The sequence below is a fragment of the Anopheles moucheti genome, chromosome 3 (assembly GCF_943734755.1).
Source record: "Anopheles moucheti chromosome 3, idAnoMoucSN_F20_07, whole genome shotgun sequence".
NCBI classification, from domain to species: Eukaryota; Metazoa; Arthropoda; class Insecta; order Diptera; family Culicidae; genus Anopheles; species Anopheles moucheti.
In genome coordinates this window covers 88,485,958-88,505,446 of record NC_069141.1, presented here as the reverse complement: position 1 = coordinate 88,505,446, position 19,489 = coordinate 88,485,958, and the positions used below count along the sequence as shown (strand labels likewise).

At 46.7% G+C, this 19,489-nt stretch overlaps 1 protein-coding gene across 1 annotated transcript in view; it reads right to left on the bottom strand.

Moving 5' to 3' along the window:
* Positions 1-19,489, bottom strand: part of LOC128303101 (fibrillin-3-like) — a 72,843-nt gene that overhangs the window by 11,248 nt on the left and 42,106 nt on the right. The window contains 5 exon segments of the mRNA XM_053039955.1: positions 3,084-3,268; positions 3,271-3,537; positions 3,603-4,106; positions 4,181-7,162; positions 9,349-10,098. Coding sequence (XP_052895915.1) covers positions 3,084-3,268; positions 3,271-3,537; positions 3,603-4,106; positions 4,181-7,162; positions 9,349-10,098 — 4,688 coding nt within the window.

Sequence of the window (19,489 nt, the reverse complement as noted above, 5' to 3'; positions counted from 1 at the left end):
GGACGCGCAGGAAAAAAGCACGCGCGTGAAACAAGGCCAACCATAGCATGGCAACCATTCAAAGAGTGAATGGAAAAAGAAATAGCACAACACTCCGCCTTAACACTTGCCCGATTTCAATGGAAAATGGTATCGGTCCGTAGTCCTTTCCACACCGAATACAAAGTGACCCACACACTGTGGTTGATGACGGCGCATTGGGATGAATATCATTTACGTTACGCCAATCGGATCAAACCAACCCGTTGGTAGGGTTTCTCCATTTGTTTGGTTCCCGAACGCTATGAACAGTGCTGAAAGGCATCCAGCAGTGACGGATATTTTCTTTGACGCAATTTCTTCACCGATGGACACGAGCGCGCCTGTGGAACAACATCCGATATGGGAAGAATTTCATTCGCTGCATAACGGTTTTGTTCCGTTTCGCAATGTCACACGCAGGCTGCGTACAATGGCTTTGTAGTCGATGGAATGTAGTCCTTCAAATCGGCCTCGCGATGCGGAGGTGGTTGAATGCGGGTCGGACAGAGCGGAAATACTACACAAATCTACCGAACGTCAGCAATAGCATTGCAAAGAAAACATTCCCATTGGTATGTACGGGATGGCTTCAGGCTAAACACAAACTATTAAAAACTTTGTCAGGAAGTCACTCATCCAATTGAATGAACGATTTTGTTGTGCAAATTGTATACTTTGAGGGGCATTACGTCCGTAGTTGGAAAACTATGCAATCCGCATAGCAAATTGCTGCAGTGATGATACTTTTACAAGCAAAATTTCGCTTTCAGCTGTGGGGTGTCATTGTCATTGCCTGTTGACACAATCCGATTCCGACTAGCATTGGAACGAGCAAACAGCTTAGTTCCAAAAAAGGAACTCAAGCTGCATCCGTGTACTCAGCGATCATGAGGGCATTTTCAAACAGAACACATCACTTGCCTTCCTCATTGCAGGACTACAATCAGTACGAGCGACAAATGACTACCCGATGATGCGCAACCGATGCCTAAACAATCACCATTGTGTTTGCCAACGGTATATTGAAACCGATTCGCGCAATTTAATGGAAAACTGATGGCCACCAGTTGGGCTTGACCAGAATTACAGAACTTTGCATATTGATCTATTCATTAGTGGCTGAGTTTTCAAAGCAACCATGCCTACTTCGACCATACAGCTATAAAGGGGTACTACCCATCCTATTAGCCACACATGACACGCCAATGCGCGACGCTTGTTTAGCGCTCTACAACTGTAATATGAACTGTTTGGTTTTAATTATTTCATTGCAATGGAATTGGTGTGGATAGTAAATTTGAGGAAGCCCGGCTCTATTCCAATGAACTCACACCGACAAAGAGAACGCAGAGGAAGCTGAGTTTCAGTGAAATGAGACGTATATTTACACATTAAATATTAAAATAATTTAATTAGCTCCATGATTTACCACCCATTGGAAGGCAGTTCGAATTTAACAGTAATTGAAAATGAAAACTTTGAAATGATGCGAAAAACATCGCGATTTGAATCGTTCAACAACCAACCAACAACCATTAGAAACAAAATTGTTACTATGCACGTAGCATAAGACGTCACAAAAACGAAACAATCGAAAGATAATTTTGTTATACAAAATACATACGCTCTCCGTTGCAGCCTTTGCGTATGCAATCCGCCGAACAGCAGCAGCCTTAAGGGCAGCAATACACATAACAAAACTGTCGTATTATGACTTATCAATGGTTGGTACCTACAGCCAACTGTGACCTTTTCCATACGGCTGTACCTTCCATAGTTCAGCGAAAAACCCACTGGAGTACATGCTAAAAATAGCCTGCTCACAATATGCTACCAATCATAATGTCATAGCTAAATGTTTGCCAAAAGTGTGCCCACACTATTATGTGGAGGATACAAGCATTTTGGAATCACGGTGAACCTCGTGCGCTCGTGTCCAGCCAGCTCGCCATCAACCCCAGGAAAAGAAAACACAGTTCCCATGCGACCCACCTCCAGTGCGCTTGATTTGGTTTTGGATAGGAAAACGAAGCCTAAGATAGTGCGACCGAACAATAATGGCCGTAACCGTATGGAATAATTTAATAATTGCTTTGCCGCCGGGCACGACGACGATGGTGATACGCTTGCTGCTGCTGCTGCGGTACGGTACTGCGAAGGATCCGTTGACGTCCTAAGCTAAGTGAGTGCTGCCGGTGCTGCTGCTGTTGCTGCTGCTGCTGCTGATGTTCCCTGACCCAATGGAAGATGTCGATAAAATATTCAACACTCGCCGCAGTGGTCTCGCTCCCGCCATCAGCCGTGACGTTTTCCTCCGCAGGCGACTCCTCACCACAGTCCGCCGCCTCCTCGCAGCACGCCGACGATGATCGATGTTCGATGATGTGTATTATGCGCGATCGATGTACTTGGTGCGATGGTGCGGAGTGTTGCCGTTGCGACCCGCTGGCATGGTTGTTAGGAGGAGGATGGTCCATGCGAAGCGTTTGGTCAGTGGCGTTCGTGCGCTTGTAAGTGGCGGAGGTGGCGTTGGTGGCATTAGAGGTTGTTGCGGGCCGTTGCCAGAGTAATCGACTCGGCGAAGCGACCGGAATGGTTGAGTGATAATCGTTCCGCAAGGGCAACCCGGAATGGGATGATTTCGTGTGGTTGGTGGAATGATTGGTGGCGGCGGCGGTGGTCACGGTTAGTCCCACGGCAGATGAATGATTACCTTGACCCATTAGTGGCGTTATGAGCGCGGTTTGCCCGGGTGCCCCTTGGCTGTTGCGGTTGCGATTGTGGTAATGGCGCTGATGTTCGTGGCGATAGCGATGATTATTATGATACCGATACGAGCCCACCGGCAACCCGGACGGGTTCTGATGTGGCGTATGTTGCAATTGCTGTTGTTGTTGATGTTGTTGTGTTTGTTGTTGGCGATGGGTATAATGGGATGATGGTGGTGGTGGTGGTGTGTGTGCAGATGTGGCTAATGCATACGGGTTCGTCTTATCGATCGAGGCAATGGACGGGATCCGGTGCCAAATGGTGTGTAAAACAATGTGCAGTCTACTACTTACGGGATAATTGTTGCCGTCGAGCCTCACGGGCGGTTTGCCGGGACAGATGAGATATGATTCGTGGTTTTCGAGGCGATTCATTTCCGCCGGCCTTGAACCGACGGTGCCCGGATGTGGACGTCGCGGTTCCATCACCTCTACCGGAGGACCTGCAAGAAGCCCGTAGGTTATGCCACTGCCCCAAAGGACGTTTGCTTCACCGAATCCTTACCTTTGACCACCACACGGAAGTTACAGTTGGCACTCAACCCATCCGCGTCGGTTGCGATGTAGTTGATGTAGTGCAATCCGGCTGCGAGCAGTTGGCCGGGTGTGTTGGATTTGTAGAGCTGCTTGATCTCCGACTCAGATTCGAACTTGGGCTCGGTCCAGAATATCGAACGGGAAGGTTCGTTGCGTTCCAGCTGTACCTCGAACGATTCGGGACAGTGCACCACGGTTGGCGGTTTTCTTTCTGCAATGCGTACAATAATTTGTAGAACTCAAATCCCACTTGTAAGATTCGTGTGAACCTCTCACCTCGTATTTTTATCACAACGCGGCACACATCGTTCACGTTGCTCGTTGGACTACGTGCGCGGAACGTAACGATCGTTTCGCCCGCAGGCAGTTCCACTTCCAGCTGTTTGCCCCATGGTGGATGCGAGTCTACGTACTTGTGCCAATCGACGTTCGATGTCGGTCGCTCGATCCTTACCTTCATCGTGTACTGACCCATCGGCAGTACCTCGTGCATATCCGGTGGACACTGGATGTATGGTTTGATGGTGACCGGCGCAACGGTGGATGAAGTTGTCACCGGTCTTGCTGTTACCGTTGGAGTATCCAACGGAACGCAACGGAGACTATCCCCGGGTACCCAAGTTTGGGACAAAGTGCAGACAGCAGTTCGCTTTGTCATCGGTTTAAACCCGGGTTTGCAGTGAAGCACACATCGTTCGTTGGCAAAAATCTTGCCCGCCGTACATGCGACCGGTAAGATGACACCATTTTCTGGACGATTCAATTTTGGACAAGCAAGAGCTAAGAAAGATAAGTAAGATAGGTTGGTTTAGACGAGCGGATCTCCAAGAAACAATCGCTGGAAAGATACTTACGAACACAAATGGATTCACCTTCGTCCCACTCGCCAGTACCATTGCAGTGGCGCACCGATGGTCCGTGCAGCTTGAAGCCCTTCTTGCACGTAATAATGCACTTGGAGCGATAGAACAGTTGCGTCTTATGTCTGGAACGTGTGCACCTCACCTCGGCATTTCGTGGTGCTTCCAACGGTTTGCAATTGTCCTTCAGCTCGGCACAATTTTTGCGATCTTGCGTCAGCTTGAAGCCCACTGGGCACGCACAACGGCTACTGCCGGCCGTATTGACGCACTGCGCCTTCGATCCACAGCCACCATTATGGACGATACACTCGTTAATGTCGATGCATTGTCCGAGATCGTTCTTCTCGTATCCAGTGTAGCAGTCGCACCTGTACGAACCTTCCAAGTTAACACACCGCTGCTGACAGTTGTGATCCTTCGTCTGCAGACACTCATTGTGATCGATGCAGGACGCTTGATTCGTCTTGTTCAGCACGTAGCCTTCCCTGCACGAACAGACCGGTAGTCCGGCCTTCAGGCTGCAATAATGCTGACAGCCTCCATTCCTCAACGCGCAAGGATTCGACACCTCGCAGGCCTTCCCGTCCACCATCAGGCTGTATCCCGGGTGACATCCACATCGATAGCCACCGTCCCGATTGATGCACAGTTGACTGCATCCTCCGTTGAGCTCGGTGCACTCATCGACATCGTCACACGTGGCTTGATCTTCCCCGAGCAACATCCCCTCGGGACACCGACACTGGAAGCTTCCCTCGGTATTTTGGCAGATGTGTGAGCAGCCACCGTTGAAGTTGTTAATTCGACACTCGTCAATGTCCACGCAGCTCACCTTATCAATGTCCAAACGTAATCCCGACGGACACGAACACTCAAACCCTCCCTTCGTGTTGGTGCAGTCGTGTGTACACCGCCGAACCTCATCGCTACACTCGTCTACATCGGAGCAGGTGCGATTGTCCACCGCTAGCCGATGGCCATCCTCACAGCCACAGTGATACGATCCGATCGTGTTGATGCAATGATGCTCGCATCCACCCCGATCGGGAAGTACTTTGCACTCGTTCACATCCTCACAGCTTAACCTGTTGCGACCCAGCTTAAAACCCTCGGGACAGTCACACTCGTACGCTCCCGGTACGTTCACGCAGTGATGCGAACAATCGTGACTGCCATCCGCACACTCATCCACATCGACGCATGTGCGCTGATCATCCGCCAGTTCATACCCGATCTCGCAGGCACAGCGATACCCACCGGGAAGGTTAATGCAAATGTTGGAACAGTTCCCATTCTCCGCCACGCACTCATCCACATCCTGGCACGTGTGACGATCGTGACGCAGTTCGTAACGCTCCGGACAGTGACATTCGTAGGACCCTGGGGTGTTGAAGCAATCGTGCGAACAACCACCATTGCGCTTGGAACATTCGTCGACATCCACGCACGTTTTCTGGTGCTCCGCATCCAGCTGGAACCCTTTCGGACACGAACAGCTCACCACTCCGTACTCGTAATGGCATCCATGCGAGCATCCGCCATTGTTCAGCTCGCACTCATCCACAAAGTCACACGTTCGATCGTCCTCCTGCAGGAACAGTCCCTTCGGACAGGAGCACTGATGTCCACCGAGCAGATTGATGCACACGTGCGAGCAGTTGCCGTTGTGATCTTCACACTCGTTCACGTCCATGCAAGATCGAGCATTATCCGCCAGCGTATATCCAGCATGGCACGTGCAATAGTACGAACCGGCCGTGTTGTGGCAGTTGTGATCGCAACCACCTCCACGCGCATTCGCACACTCGTCGTGATCGACGCACGTGCGTCTGTCCTCCTCCAGCTCGTACCCTTCGTAGCAACTGCATCGATAACCACCCTCGAAGTTAAGACAACTCTGCGAACAGCCGCCATTGTTCGTGTGGCATTCGTTCACATCCTCACAGGTGCGCCCATTTCCACCCAGCACCATTCCCGCCGGACAGAGACACATCGTCTCACTGTCCGGATCGCACGTGTGCGAACAGCCGCCATTGTTTAATCCACAAACATTTGTCGTTTCGCACGTTTTGCCATCCTCCGCCAGCTCCATGTCGTCCGGACAGTCGCAGTACGTTTCGCGATTGTAGAACGTACATATGTGCGAGCAACCTCCGTTATCCTTACGACACAGATCCATCTGCCGGCAGATACCGTACTCGTCCAGCTCTCTGCCCTCGGGACAGACACATTTGTAGCTCCCGTACGTGTTGCGACACTCGAGATCACCACACAAACCTTCCAGCTCGTTCGTCTCGCGCTGACACTCATCCACATCGTCGCAGGTCTTCCCATCGGCCGATAGCGTTAAGCCCACCGGACAGCTGCACCTGTACGAACCGGCCGTATTGTGACACTCGTGACTGCAATCGTGCCTTCCCAGCTGACACTCGTCCCGATCGTGGCAACTGTGATCGTTCTGAACGTACCCGTCGGGACACTCGCACCGATAGTCCCCACTGGCGCTACCGACCTTCCGACACCGGCCCGGCTCACACCGCTTGCGCTGATTCTCATCGCAGCTGTACGCGCTGTGACACGTCTTCTGGTCCACCTCATCCAGCAGATAACCCTCCGGACAGTGGCACCGGAAACCTTCCACCTCGTCGACACACTCGTGCGAACAGCGCGTCTTGTTCGGGTTTTCGTACAGATCCTGACAAAAGTCCCGCACGCAGGTGCGTCGATCGTTGTTCAGATGGAACGCGTCCGGACATCGACACTCGAACGAACCGATCGTGTTGTGACACTCGTGCGAGCACACCGACCCGCTCTCGTCTGTCTCTTCCTCACCGGCGGAACATTCGTCCACGTCCTCACAGCGCTTATCGTCGTTCGCCAGTTCGAACCCGTCCGGACAGGTGCACTGATAGCCACCGTGCGCATTTTGACAGTAGTCGCATCCGTGATCCTGCTCCTCACACTCGTCGATGTCTGAAAAAGGGGAAAACTAATCAATTGATGTCTGGAGACTGTTGCCATGAAAGTCAAACCAAAATGCACAACAGAACAGAAGTAATCTAATCTAAAGTCTTTCCGCTCATAAAATGTTTGAAACAGTCAACAAAGAGTTATACTTATCCGATTTCATCGCTTCCGTTAATGGTAAAATGATTATCCTTCAATATCCTTGCTACTGTTGTCGCTTATCCAACAGCAACTCTAGATTGCATAATACATCCCAACGACATATGTTGCCTTCCAAAAACCAATCCAGACAAATGTGTGTGCGTCCCGACCGAAATCTGCATCAAAAAACCACTCGCCCAAACCGTGTGTAGCACGTGTCGGTACAACATCCCAGTACAAGGCATAATCAACGAGCAAATTACGAGCCATGATTAACAGCGAACAAACGCGCACAAGAGTATTGGCCGCACGAATCTCGGGAGCACGGCATGGAGAAACCTGCCGCTTAAACATTGTAATAACGATCAAATCCGTTCCGCACTGGAGAACGCGCGCGAGTGTGTGTTTGCGGTGACACAATGAACGCTTGTACCGAAAATATCGCCCCGGAAAACCCTTGTATGTTTGTGCCGGCATACAACTGTCGCTGGCATGTGTCCCCTTGGCGGACAGTTTCCCACATGGTGTGGATTCATTTACGCGCGGTACAATATATTTTTTGCGCCCCATCTTTATGCTCTCGCTGCTCCCGGGATGGGCATTATGGCACGCGCCTTTGTGGGGCGGTTCATCGTTCCTAAAGCCGACCCGTTCGTGCAGGAAATTCTGCGCACCGTCTCGTTCTACCTTAGCCATCCGAGCTTTCTGCAATATTCAATTAACGGGCTACGGTGGCTCGAAACCGTGGCATGTGCGTTCCATAAACGGGTTTCAGCAAAAGTATGGCCAAAGGACGAACGACAAGCGTTTTGCACTCATCAAGGCTAGAATGCAAACTCGGTCGTGCTGGCTGGCAGATGGCAGACTGTGTTGTGCACAGCTCACCCCACGGCAGGTACACGGGAACCGCAAGTGCACGCGGGCACACGGCTGATGAGCTAGTACTGTGGCTTCGGCGCGAGCCCGGAACTATTTGCATAAATAGAGCGGGTTGTGGCTTTGCTGGGTTTTAGCGTTGTTGCGGCCAGCCGTGCTGCCAGTAGCGAGCTAATCGAAACGCTAACTAACATGTCGGCGTAACTTCAGCTGGTGATGAAGGTGGTCGCGCGTAGTCCTGTTCACCAGTATACAATATGCTGCAGGTAACGGTTGGATTTGAAAGATTTTAAAATTCACACATGTTGGCAGCAAGTTCTTAAAGCATAAATGTGAATTCATTTTCAAATTGGTATAATTGATCTTGAAGGAAAACAGATTCATGAAAATTATTGAGAAGGTACTAGAGAACCAAAAGAACAATAAACCGTTAGACCAGCAAAATATAATCTCGAACCGCAGCGTCAAAAGCTCTTACAAACTTTACACCCCAAAAGCTTTCGGTGCGTTTTGTACCTACCCCACCCCTTTGCTCCCCGTTGCCTTCTCTCGTCACCATTTAAAAATCTTCGAACGAACCGTCCTCAAAAGTTTTACGCCCCGAGCGGGGGTGCATTTAAATTATGACCGACCATTCCGGTCGACTTCCAATCGGCTTACGATGCACGGATCATTAACATTTTAACAACCACCGTCCCGTTACAGCACCAGCATCGCCAGGTGAGACCGCTGCAAAGAGGTTCGTTCGATCGATTACCCACCAACACCGAAAATGAACTCTTTTATCCAAACAAAGCGAAAGATTGTTGTCGCATAAAAGCGCCGGTGGAGTACTGGGCGCCTCCATTGTGGTTCTGAGCAGTGGGCCGCAGGTGAACGGGGCGGAAAACGGAAACGGGTTTATGTGGTGTGCTGCAAATAAAATTTTGTCGTAAATTCGTTCACTCACTTCGAATGGGCGGGGCAAAAAAAATAACGACCACAAACATTGCCATGGTCGTTTTTGGATGCGGTTCGGTGTGGTATTTCCCTGAGGGAAACACAACCAACCCCAACTATTCGTGAGCGCTTTGCGGAACCACAACCAATGCGGAAATGTTGTTTAAAGCTCATCCGCAAAACTTCCGGTGGTGACACGCGTCACCATCACGACCGGTTACGATGAACTCACTCACCTTCACAAGTGCCCGTCGTCGGATTGATTCGAAGCCCTTCACCACAACCGCGGGTACTACCTGAGGGTACTTGGTAGCCGTTATTCCGCTCGGTGCTTTCTTCCGAATCGAGCCCATTATCATCATCATCATAATCCGATTCGTTTGGTCCATCGTGGTCCACCTTGGAGGTGGTAATCTCACCGTGTCCATCACCCGACGTTACGACCGGTCTGGAAGGTTCTTGAACGTGAGGCCTCTCGGGGACACCGGCATCTTCATCCTCTTCCTCATCATCATCTCCATCCCCATCATCTTCGAGATCTTCCTCTCGTTCCTGTGACGCATCGTGAGCTTCATCGCGTCGATCGCCGTGATGATGCCGATGAGCGTGCGAGGAACCGACCGGAATCGACCCGTCCGGTATCGTTTCGGTCTCATTTTCCACGTCATCATCACGCTCGTCGCTGGAATCTTCATTCGTCGAGCCGCTTCCGGCGCTTTCCACTGATTGATGGGATTCTTGGGGCAATTCATTTTCGCTCAATCGATTATGCGCTTCCGATCGCTCTTGTTCCTCTGCTTCCCCATTGTCGTCGTCTTCGGTGTCACTCTCGCCATCATCTTCTTCATCATCGTACTCCGTTGTTGGTGGTTTGCCATCATCAATGGTGGGCTTTGGGCCCTCCAGGCATCGATAGGAACCGAACGTATTTTCGCATCCATCGGCACATCGTTCCGCGATGTCTCCATTTTGGCACTCATCGATATCTGTCGACCGAGGCGAGTTCGTTGGGAGAAAAGTTGATTTAAATTGTTCAATAAAAGTTGCGGTTTAATTGCATGTCTTTGCATGCCTCATTTGCGCAATACGATAGCTATCACGGCGAAGCAAAATAATAATGTTTGCAAGCAGTTTTTAATAAAGCCATTTGATGATCATTTTGATTATCAACGATTGATGTAATATAAGCATTAGTATGTAAGCGTGAAGAAGGTGAATTCCCTATAATCAGCGGCGGATCAAACGGTAGGCGGAGTAGGCGGTCGCCTAAGGTCTCGCCGTGTTGGGGGCCCCAAAAAATTGGTACCAATTGTGCGATTTTTGGAAATTTAACTGCAGAGTTAATTTATAGCACAAAATTTAATTGAAAAGGTAAAAAATGATCAAAAACATCTTCCTTGGTTATATAAAACATTTATTTCTATGTGATAAATTAAATGCAGAGAAAAACATCGACTTTGTGACTTTAAACTATAAACGAAATTGCACCAGAACCAAGAACCCTAATTTTCCCGTTAATTGAGAAAAATTTCTATATATAAAGTATAGTACCAGGAGAGCATCCATGGAAGAGGTAGCACCTAGTACAGCAATTTTGCTCGAAAACCGCCGAAAGGTATGCAATGTTTAAACACTACCTTTCCATACAAACCAGCTGTTTTCAGATTTCCGATACCAGGAGAGCATGTTTTTCAAGAGGTAACACCTGGTACCAGCCGAGCAAGCACAAATCACGCGCTTCCCGGTAGTTGCAATCCCAAGTTGTTGCATGTAAGATGTTGCATGCCAGATGTTGCGCAACATATGTTGCGCGATATATGTTGCATACCAGATGGTGTGCAACATATGTTGCGCAACATGTGTTGTGCAACATGTGTTGTGCAACATCCTGGTACTCGGCTGGTACCAGGTGTTACCTCTTGAAAAACATGCTCTCCTGGTATCGGCAATCTGAAAACAGCTGGTTTGTATGGAAAGTTAGTGTATAAACATTGCATACCTTTAGACGGGCAAAATTTCCAGGAGCTACCTCTTCAGTGGATGCTCTCCTGGTACTATACATTCGGAAACTGGTAGTTTTCAAAGAAATTTTTCTCCACCAACGGGAAAGTTAGTGTTTAAACATTGCATACCTTTCGGCGGTTTTCGAGCAAAATTGCTGTACTAGGTGCTACCTCTTCCGTGGATGCTTTCCTGGTATCGGCAATCTGAAAATAGCTAGTTTGTATGGAATTTCGTACCAGCCGACGGAAAGTTTAAGCGAGATTGAAGGATGCTTTCCGTTTTATCCATCTTCCTTACACTAGCGATCGCTCTCACGGGTTTGATAGCATGCAATGCAATAGTGATGGGAAAATTTATTCCACACTGCAGGTGTCACCTCTTGATAAACATGTTTTCCTGGTATCGCAAATCTGAAAACAATGGTCTTAAACATCAACATGAAAAGAAACAGGATTCTACGAAATTTCGCTGATTGTTACTGAAGAAGTAAACTTATTTGAATCTGTACCTTGGGCGAAAAATCGTAGAAGGCGTTGGACTAATCAGGAATCGTAAATGTACGTAAATCGTAAAAAATGCGATTCAAGTAGTGGCGTTATGGTTCTCCTTAGCGCATACAAACGTTTATATATAGACTAGCTTACTAGGCCCGTTTAAAGGGCTACGCAACAGAACTCTGAGGTGTACGCAAGGGAGCTTTCTTTCCGAGACTTTGCTGGTGTTGTTAAATCATGTTTGAAAGCGATAATGCCGTAGTAAAATTAAAGGCCCTGTTCAAAAAATCCGCCCTGGGCCTCCAAGGGGATTGATCCTCCACTGCCTATAATACTTTTACCAACAGTCAATTGATGCCGTGACCAGGATTATTTTTGAATATCCTATATTTACATGTCACGCAGAATTATTTTATTATCTCTGCGTAAATTATACTAAAGTTGACTGTCAAAAAGCCAAACGTTTCAAATTTACGATCTTGACGCGTAATGTTTTACGTATGAAATCATATTTTCCATTTTTTTTCTCCATTTATAATTTGCATATTTTTTACAAGGGCAAAACAATGGGCATTTCCGATGACATTTTAAAAAAACAAAAGATCATGCATAAAAATTATAGAAAATATTACAAATATGTTGCATCGCTATTTTTTCGAAATATGCGTAACATTCCTTACCATTCGAAGGCTTCCGAAATATACAATAACCACCCCCACAGGAAGCGTCCATCGTTGCAGAGCCCCCAATGGCTGATACAATATAACTTTCTCCAGTGATGTATTAAACTATTCTACCCCTAACGAACAAGCATTCCGGTGCTATTGTGTGCATCAATCAGACTGTGAAGACATACAAAAGATCGCCAACCTGCACGTCCTTCGGAAGTGTGTTCTACAGCTTGTTCTCACCACAGCATAAGTGTGCACGGTGTACGGGAAATGCATGTTTTGCCTGTAGAAACTCCTTGCCCTTCCTGCACTCCTCTCCTTCCTACGTGGCAAGCGGGCAGGCGTGTCGCAATTGAGTTTATTTCCTAGCAAGGTTTCACCAGTCTTATGATTGCACGCCAACAACACCGACGACAACCGCATCTACCGGTTTTGCGCATCTGACTAGATTTTTTCCCCAGAAAACGCCTCCACACCGTTGCTACATGTGGAAAAGTTGCCTTTTTCACGGTTCTCCCCGGTGCCTTTTCCCACCACTCGGCCACTATATTTCCGACCAAGCATTTCAGGCGGAAAATTATAAGTATAAATAATAATAGAGTGCCTTCGTATCGGTGCGACCGACCGGAGTGCATCTTCCGACGCAACGAGCTGTGTCTTTTTTTTCTGTTGTGTTGTACAGAACACAACGAAGGAGAGTTCATAAAATGCTTCTTCTTCGCTTTCCGTTGGCGTGCGCCGTTCCACCACACTGCGTCAGCAAACTTTGCGTCTCTTTTTTCTTTGTCGAACGAAATCACATCGCAGAAGGCACCGAAACACAGCAGAAGGTACCACAAACTCTACTCTAAATATGGTACGCTAAAGAAGAACTAATGCTGGAAGACAGCAGCAGGGAACAAACAAAAAAGAAACGGACCCAAGCACCAAACTCCTGTCAGATTCCGACGATAATGCGGATGATACCGGGACGCACTGCGATGATGTCTCGAAAGGGTACATCAGCCTAATACACCGTGCGCCACAGCACCGAGCGAAGGAAAGCGGGGAAAAAAATATAAAGAAGCAAAGTTCCCGATGCCAAAAACCAGAGCCGGCCTTGAGGTGGCTGTTTGGTTGTTTCGAGACTTTTTGGGAAAATATTTTCATAATCCACCGACCGCTTCGTCCTCGGTACAGCCGAGGGACCGGGTCGGTGAATTGAATGAAACTTTTCCCTTCCTGTTCTGCCTCTTGCGGAACCACAAAAAGGGCCACAGCTTTGTAGCGTGCCACGCGTTCCGTTCCGTTGCCTTACCGTTTGACGTGTTCGTCAGTGCGCCACACGGTTGATGAAGCCGTTCAAGCAGACATCCACCAAATGGAACTACCGGCATCTCACCACACCACCGTCAACAACGGCAACAACGAAACAATGTTGATGCAGCTCGATCATTCACTCATTCAGTACCGCACGCTTTGCGCTCGGCTGATGACCAACAGCGGGAAGAAACCACACACACACACACAACAGCCGGAAAAGTTGGGATAGAAATTCTTGTTTTTCATTTTCTCCACAAAATCGTTGTTCGATGGCCGGTTGTTCTGTGTGTGTGTGCTTAAAATATCGTGTTGTGCCAAAAATCACTTTCGCAGCTTAATCGCTATTAGTAGCCCTTCCAGCCATCCCGCTGTGGTTCTCCACACGGGAGAAAGTTTCAGTTGGCCAAAACCACCATCAGTGGGGTTGCTTTAGAAGTGGTGTAAAATTGAAACGTCGATAAATCAATCTCTTGCTAGAAGTGAAAACAAACCACCGAAACATCTAGCCAGAAATACTTTGATAGAAAATGTTCGCAAACAAAAAAGTATGAATCACCTTGATTGGTTTCCTGCCCGGTTGGGTCTAATTAAATCAATTTTATATCTTTTAATTATGTGTGGATATTTTTTGTGCTTGATTAGGTGTTTAAATGAAAATACGGCATTGCCGTCATAATATAAATTAAATAGGTGTTTAAAGCCTATTTTTTTTAAGTTAAATTCTCCTTTGATTAGATTTTCAGATGAAGAACTAGAAAAACCTTGATTGAAAATTGTTACTTGCGTAAATTTCAAATTTATAGGAAACCATTTAAAGCAATTTAAGAAATGCGCCTTTATGTCAATCTCAGAGCAGTACTGAACATCCTCCATATTTTGGATGATTTTAAAAGTGATGGCCTTCGAGGGTACATCGATAAACAGAAGAGTTTTCTTAGAACTCTTCAACATCGTAAAGGCCTTATCGCAATGATGTCCCCTTTCATCAGAGTTACGGTATCAGAGCATCTTCAATGAACTGAATTTTCAATACTTTAATAGTTGCTCATTCAACAAGAGGTCGACATCAGTCAAAGGAGCCTAAGCTGATCCATTCCGCCCTGTTTGCAGGGTGATGATTTGATGAAAAGTTTTTTTCCCTTCCACGCCCACGTCATTGAAGCGAACAGATCGAAGCAACCCATCACCGGATGGCTCTGTGTTGCAGTGCAATAGCTATCGATAGGTTCGTTTGCAAAGTTTGCCTTCCACGACCGTAGTTCTGCCTATTAGCTAACGGTTGTATTGAAAGATCGATAGTACGAGCTGGACGGCTGTATAATTTATAACTTTCAAATGCAAATTTAAACGGATGAGCAAACCTGAACCTGAACTCCATCCCTGAGTTCACTCGGGTACGATGAAATGACATCAAACACGTTCGCGTGTGGCATGGTAAGACTACGGTGGTACAGTACCAATGTCTCAATGCGTCTCAAAGTGCGGGATGGAAAGCCCTTCAACTCTTTCTCTCTCTCTCTCTATCTCTCTTATATCTGATGGTGCTCATGGGAACCAGTCCAGAAACGGGATCTGAGCCAAAAATAAGGTTTACCGGATGCCTACCTTCGCACGTTTTCCAATCCGCTCCCAGGCGCAACCCATCCGGACAGAGGCAGAAGACGCGCCCAAGCGTTGAAAGGCATCGATGGGAGCAACCACCGTTCGCCTTCGCACATTCACCATCGTCCTCGCAGCCGTGCCCATCCGCTGCCAGCCGCGTGCCCGGCAAACCTTCGCACCCGCAATTGTAGCTGCCCCAACGATTTTCGCACGTATCCTGGCACGGACCGTGACCATTTCGCAACAGGCACTCGTTGATATCTTATCTCCCATGGTGGTGATGACGGGATACGAGGGGAACGAGGAGTATTGGGGACAGGGGTGAGTTTTTAATTTTTTCCCCACACATTTCCATTTCGTTGTGGGGTGGAGGGGAAAATGGGAAGGGAGACAGATGGAACGTGGTCCAAGGGAAAGCGTGTGTGCGTGATTGGTGCGATGCGCATGGCGGTGCATTGAATAGATGTGATGGCGTTTTGAGTGTTGGTAGCGGTATGGAAAAAGAGTAAAAAAAAAGAATGACAAGTCGAGTCGTTAGAAATGATCGCAAATGCTCTTCTTGTACTCATGCTGCCCTGCTGGGGCTGCTGATAGAACAAACGAGATCTACTCCCTAACTCCCAGCAGGGTTACGTGTGAAAGGTGCATAAAATAATCCGCTACGTAGAAAAACTTTCAAACGAATAAAAATTGTGCAGCAACTAGTTTATGAAAAATGGAACTACCTGTATACCGATAGCGCAATAGATCGCATGAAAATCGTCTCAAAATACAATATCACAGCACCAAGAACAGTGTTGCCTTACAGATTCTTTTATGCATCATACGTCATGCGTTTTGCATTCTTTTAGGGGTTTTCCTCTTCTTGTATATTCCGTTTCATTCTTTATTAATTACACCGAAAACAGCACTCAGCTCCGTGAACTGCAATGTTAAAAAAATTCTACACCGGTTGTTAATACAGGATAATTAAAAATGTAGTAACTACATTAAATATGTTATTTTCTCTTACCCATGCTACCACACTACCTCCGAATACATTTTTAATGAGTCTTGTACGAGAAAATAATTCCCATTTAAGCATCACTCGACGTGGAAATTCGAACTACCTTCGCCGTACTTCGGGATGCAATATACACAACCATGCAAACACAGTGCAGTGATAATTCAAGTGCATCCTTGTTGATGATTCCGTGCGGAACCATTTACCTTTCAAGACCATCGTGGCCATACTTTCCACTTCTAGAACGTATGCACCTTTCGCCAACATGCACGCTCAATCCATCGTGCTTTGACAGTCTGTAGCGAGATTCGTTCAGAAGCAAATGTTGCCCTTCCAGTTACAGTTAACTTACCGCCGTCAGAGGTAAGTGACCCGAAACGAATTATCTTTTAGTTTGCAACAACCACTAATGAGCATAGCATTGCCTACTTGACACACTTACTGCGAAAATTTAAGCCATTTCGTGTACAAACCGGCAAAGAAACTAAACCACAAATATGTATCGTGCTGGAAAATTTGTTTCCAGTTAACAAAACAACATAGTGTCATACAGCTTTTGAATGGCACTACACTGTTTTATCTCTGTTGCAAAGCGTTTGCTTTTGTACACTTTCTTTCTAAACAAGCTTTCCTTTCACACATGTAGCGCATAATGAAACTGTTGCGAACACAACGGCTAGGTTTGTGAAAAATTGTAACTTATCATCTGGTATCGACTTCGCTGGCTGAAATAAAGAAAATATTTGAGAAAGGCCCGAGGCAAGAAACCAGAGATAAGCGTAGATCATAAAACTTTGAAAATAAGCAGAACCACAATGCGATCGAGAAAAATTAGACTTCAAATGGAAAAACATGTGCAAGCGGCATTATTTGAGAGTCATAAGCGAGTAACGTTGTCCTGCGCAATAAAACCCAAAATTTACGAGGTATTGGGATCTAAGATGCACATGTGTAAACAAATATGCATTGAGCATAGGGCTCATAGGGACCACAAGCCGACACTGAAGGAAACGGAATAACCGACGATTCAAGCGCTTGTTTGGAAAGGACCAACGCACAGATAACCAACTTATCCCACGCACAGAACATTCACCAACACATGTAAACACGTTGTCGTGTCGCAATTCTTACCAATACATCGAAACATTATTAGTATATAAGCAACACAAAATTGTTTAATAAAGTTAGATTTAACTCAGAACCGTAACGGAGAACGTCTCGACTTTCGAATGAATTTTCTTGATCTCTCCTAGGATTTGTTTGGAATCTCATCCGGGTCTTCTGCCCTCATCCGAACTGTTAAAGTTTCAATGATACACTTTTGCTGATAGGTTCCTACGCACCGAGAACACTAGCGGGAAAGTTTAACTATCATTTGAATACGATAACACCATTTCGGGCAGAAACCCAATTCTTATTTGTTTGCGGTAAAGCTAGGGACTTTAAGGTCATCCCTTCGCGTGACCTTCCGGAGTTTTGCCGTCAACAGAAACCTTATTCTCAAATGTAAAGTATCACTGTGCCAAGGGACAAGCAAGGTAAGTAAGGAGAACGGTTTTTTGTTTCTGTTTTTTTATGTGTCACCACTGTTCTAAACGCTTTCAATCCTGCGGCTGAATAATGTAAGCAAGTATGCTAGTAGCAGCAACATACAACGAAGCACACCCTTATGATTAAGGATTCCGGGTTCTGCTCACTGCGGCGCTAGGATAATCTAAAGCAATTACTTAACAACCATCGCCAACTGTGCGCAATAAGTGCCGTTGAAAATTGTCGACCCGAGGTTTACTCGCTTAAACCACCCATACCGAGAGGCAGGCCGGGATTCCCCGGGCAGGATATTAACAGGAAGGAAAAGTTGCATATGGAAAGGATTGCTTTCAGAACAGCTTGCGGCGTTCATTGTTTCTTTCCTATTTTTTTTTTTACTTTAAGCATTCCTATTCAGTGGATTGTGTAGCGAAATGGAATGGTAAGACTAATGAGTCAGAGATGTTCCACATTTCAATACGATAATAGAGAATGTACCTTGGAGATTAATTATGATTCATTTTCATGAACGAGTGGTTTTTGAAAATTATAATTGTCATGATTTTATTTTTTTATTCTTTATATTTGTCTATATTATCACGTAAATGACGCAATATAAACTCATTGATTGCATAGTTTTTCAAATTAATTTTCAAGTATTTTAAGTGTATCAAGAATTTTGGCTTCCGATCGCATAATATTCAATATTTTGAGGTTATGCCCTAATTGTTTCAATATTTTACAAACGTTTTAATTCTGATTGTTGCTTAGCTGAATGAGAATTTCACAAACGAAATTTACCTAGCCGTAAGCTCAACCCTCATTAACTTCCGTTGGGAAATATTTTCACATCAGGCATCACAACCAAGCGGACCGCAATGCGATAAGACATACTGCGCGTTGCTTTCAAAACATGTCCCGTGCTCAATCTCCGATAAGCCACGCATATATTCGACTTTCAACTCAGCGCAAACTTTACGCAAAGCTTTCACTTGCCTTAAAGCTTATCTTTCGTATCATCTCCCATTCGGTCGGGCAGGATGATAATAATACGTACCCAGAGCCATTCCAATCTCGTGGCCCGGTGCAAAGGAAGGAAAAAAAACTCTCCAACCACTACAGCGTATTGTGTGCTGCTAATGAGAGCAAATACGCTTAATTACGAAAATGAATGAAATTCCCCATGGCCTGCATTCTTACCTGAAACGCTCAGGGTTCAAAGCGTTCGTTCGCTTCCAGTGCCCGTCGCCTTTTTAGCGCTGTATAAAAGCCCGCGATAAAGGGTGATGCTGCCTTCGCTCTCCCATCCTCTTTCCCAACCCAGCTGTGCAAGAACCAGCTGAATAGGGTTGATTTCATCAAACATTGAAACACGGTTACAAGGCTTTCATACATTTCTTTTCTTTCTAGATTTTTTTTTTCAATATACCTACAAGCCCCCATGATTCTTGGTGAAAGTTTTTGGGCATCTTTCACTCCACCCAACCGCTACGGGCTTTTCTTTTCATTAAGAAGCAAGCGTGTCTTGCCCCCTTTCTGCACTGAGGTAGAAATGGGCACCCTTCCAAGAAACTGTTCAACCCATCCGTTTAGCCTGCATTCAGGCGCAACGGGTCGGAGCTCGGTTGTCACGGAAATGGGTTTTCCTTCGTCATTTCCTGGCGAATAGTGAAAATTCGTCTACCGCTTCGGTTGCCACGGTATGGGGTATGCTAAAATGGTTGCTGCTCAAGATACTCTCAGCACACTTCCGTTCGCTTTCGAGCGCACA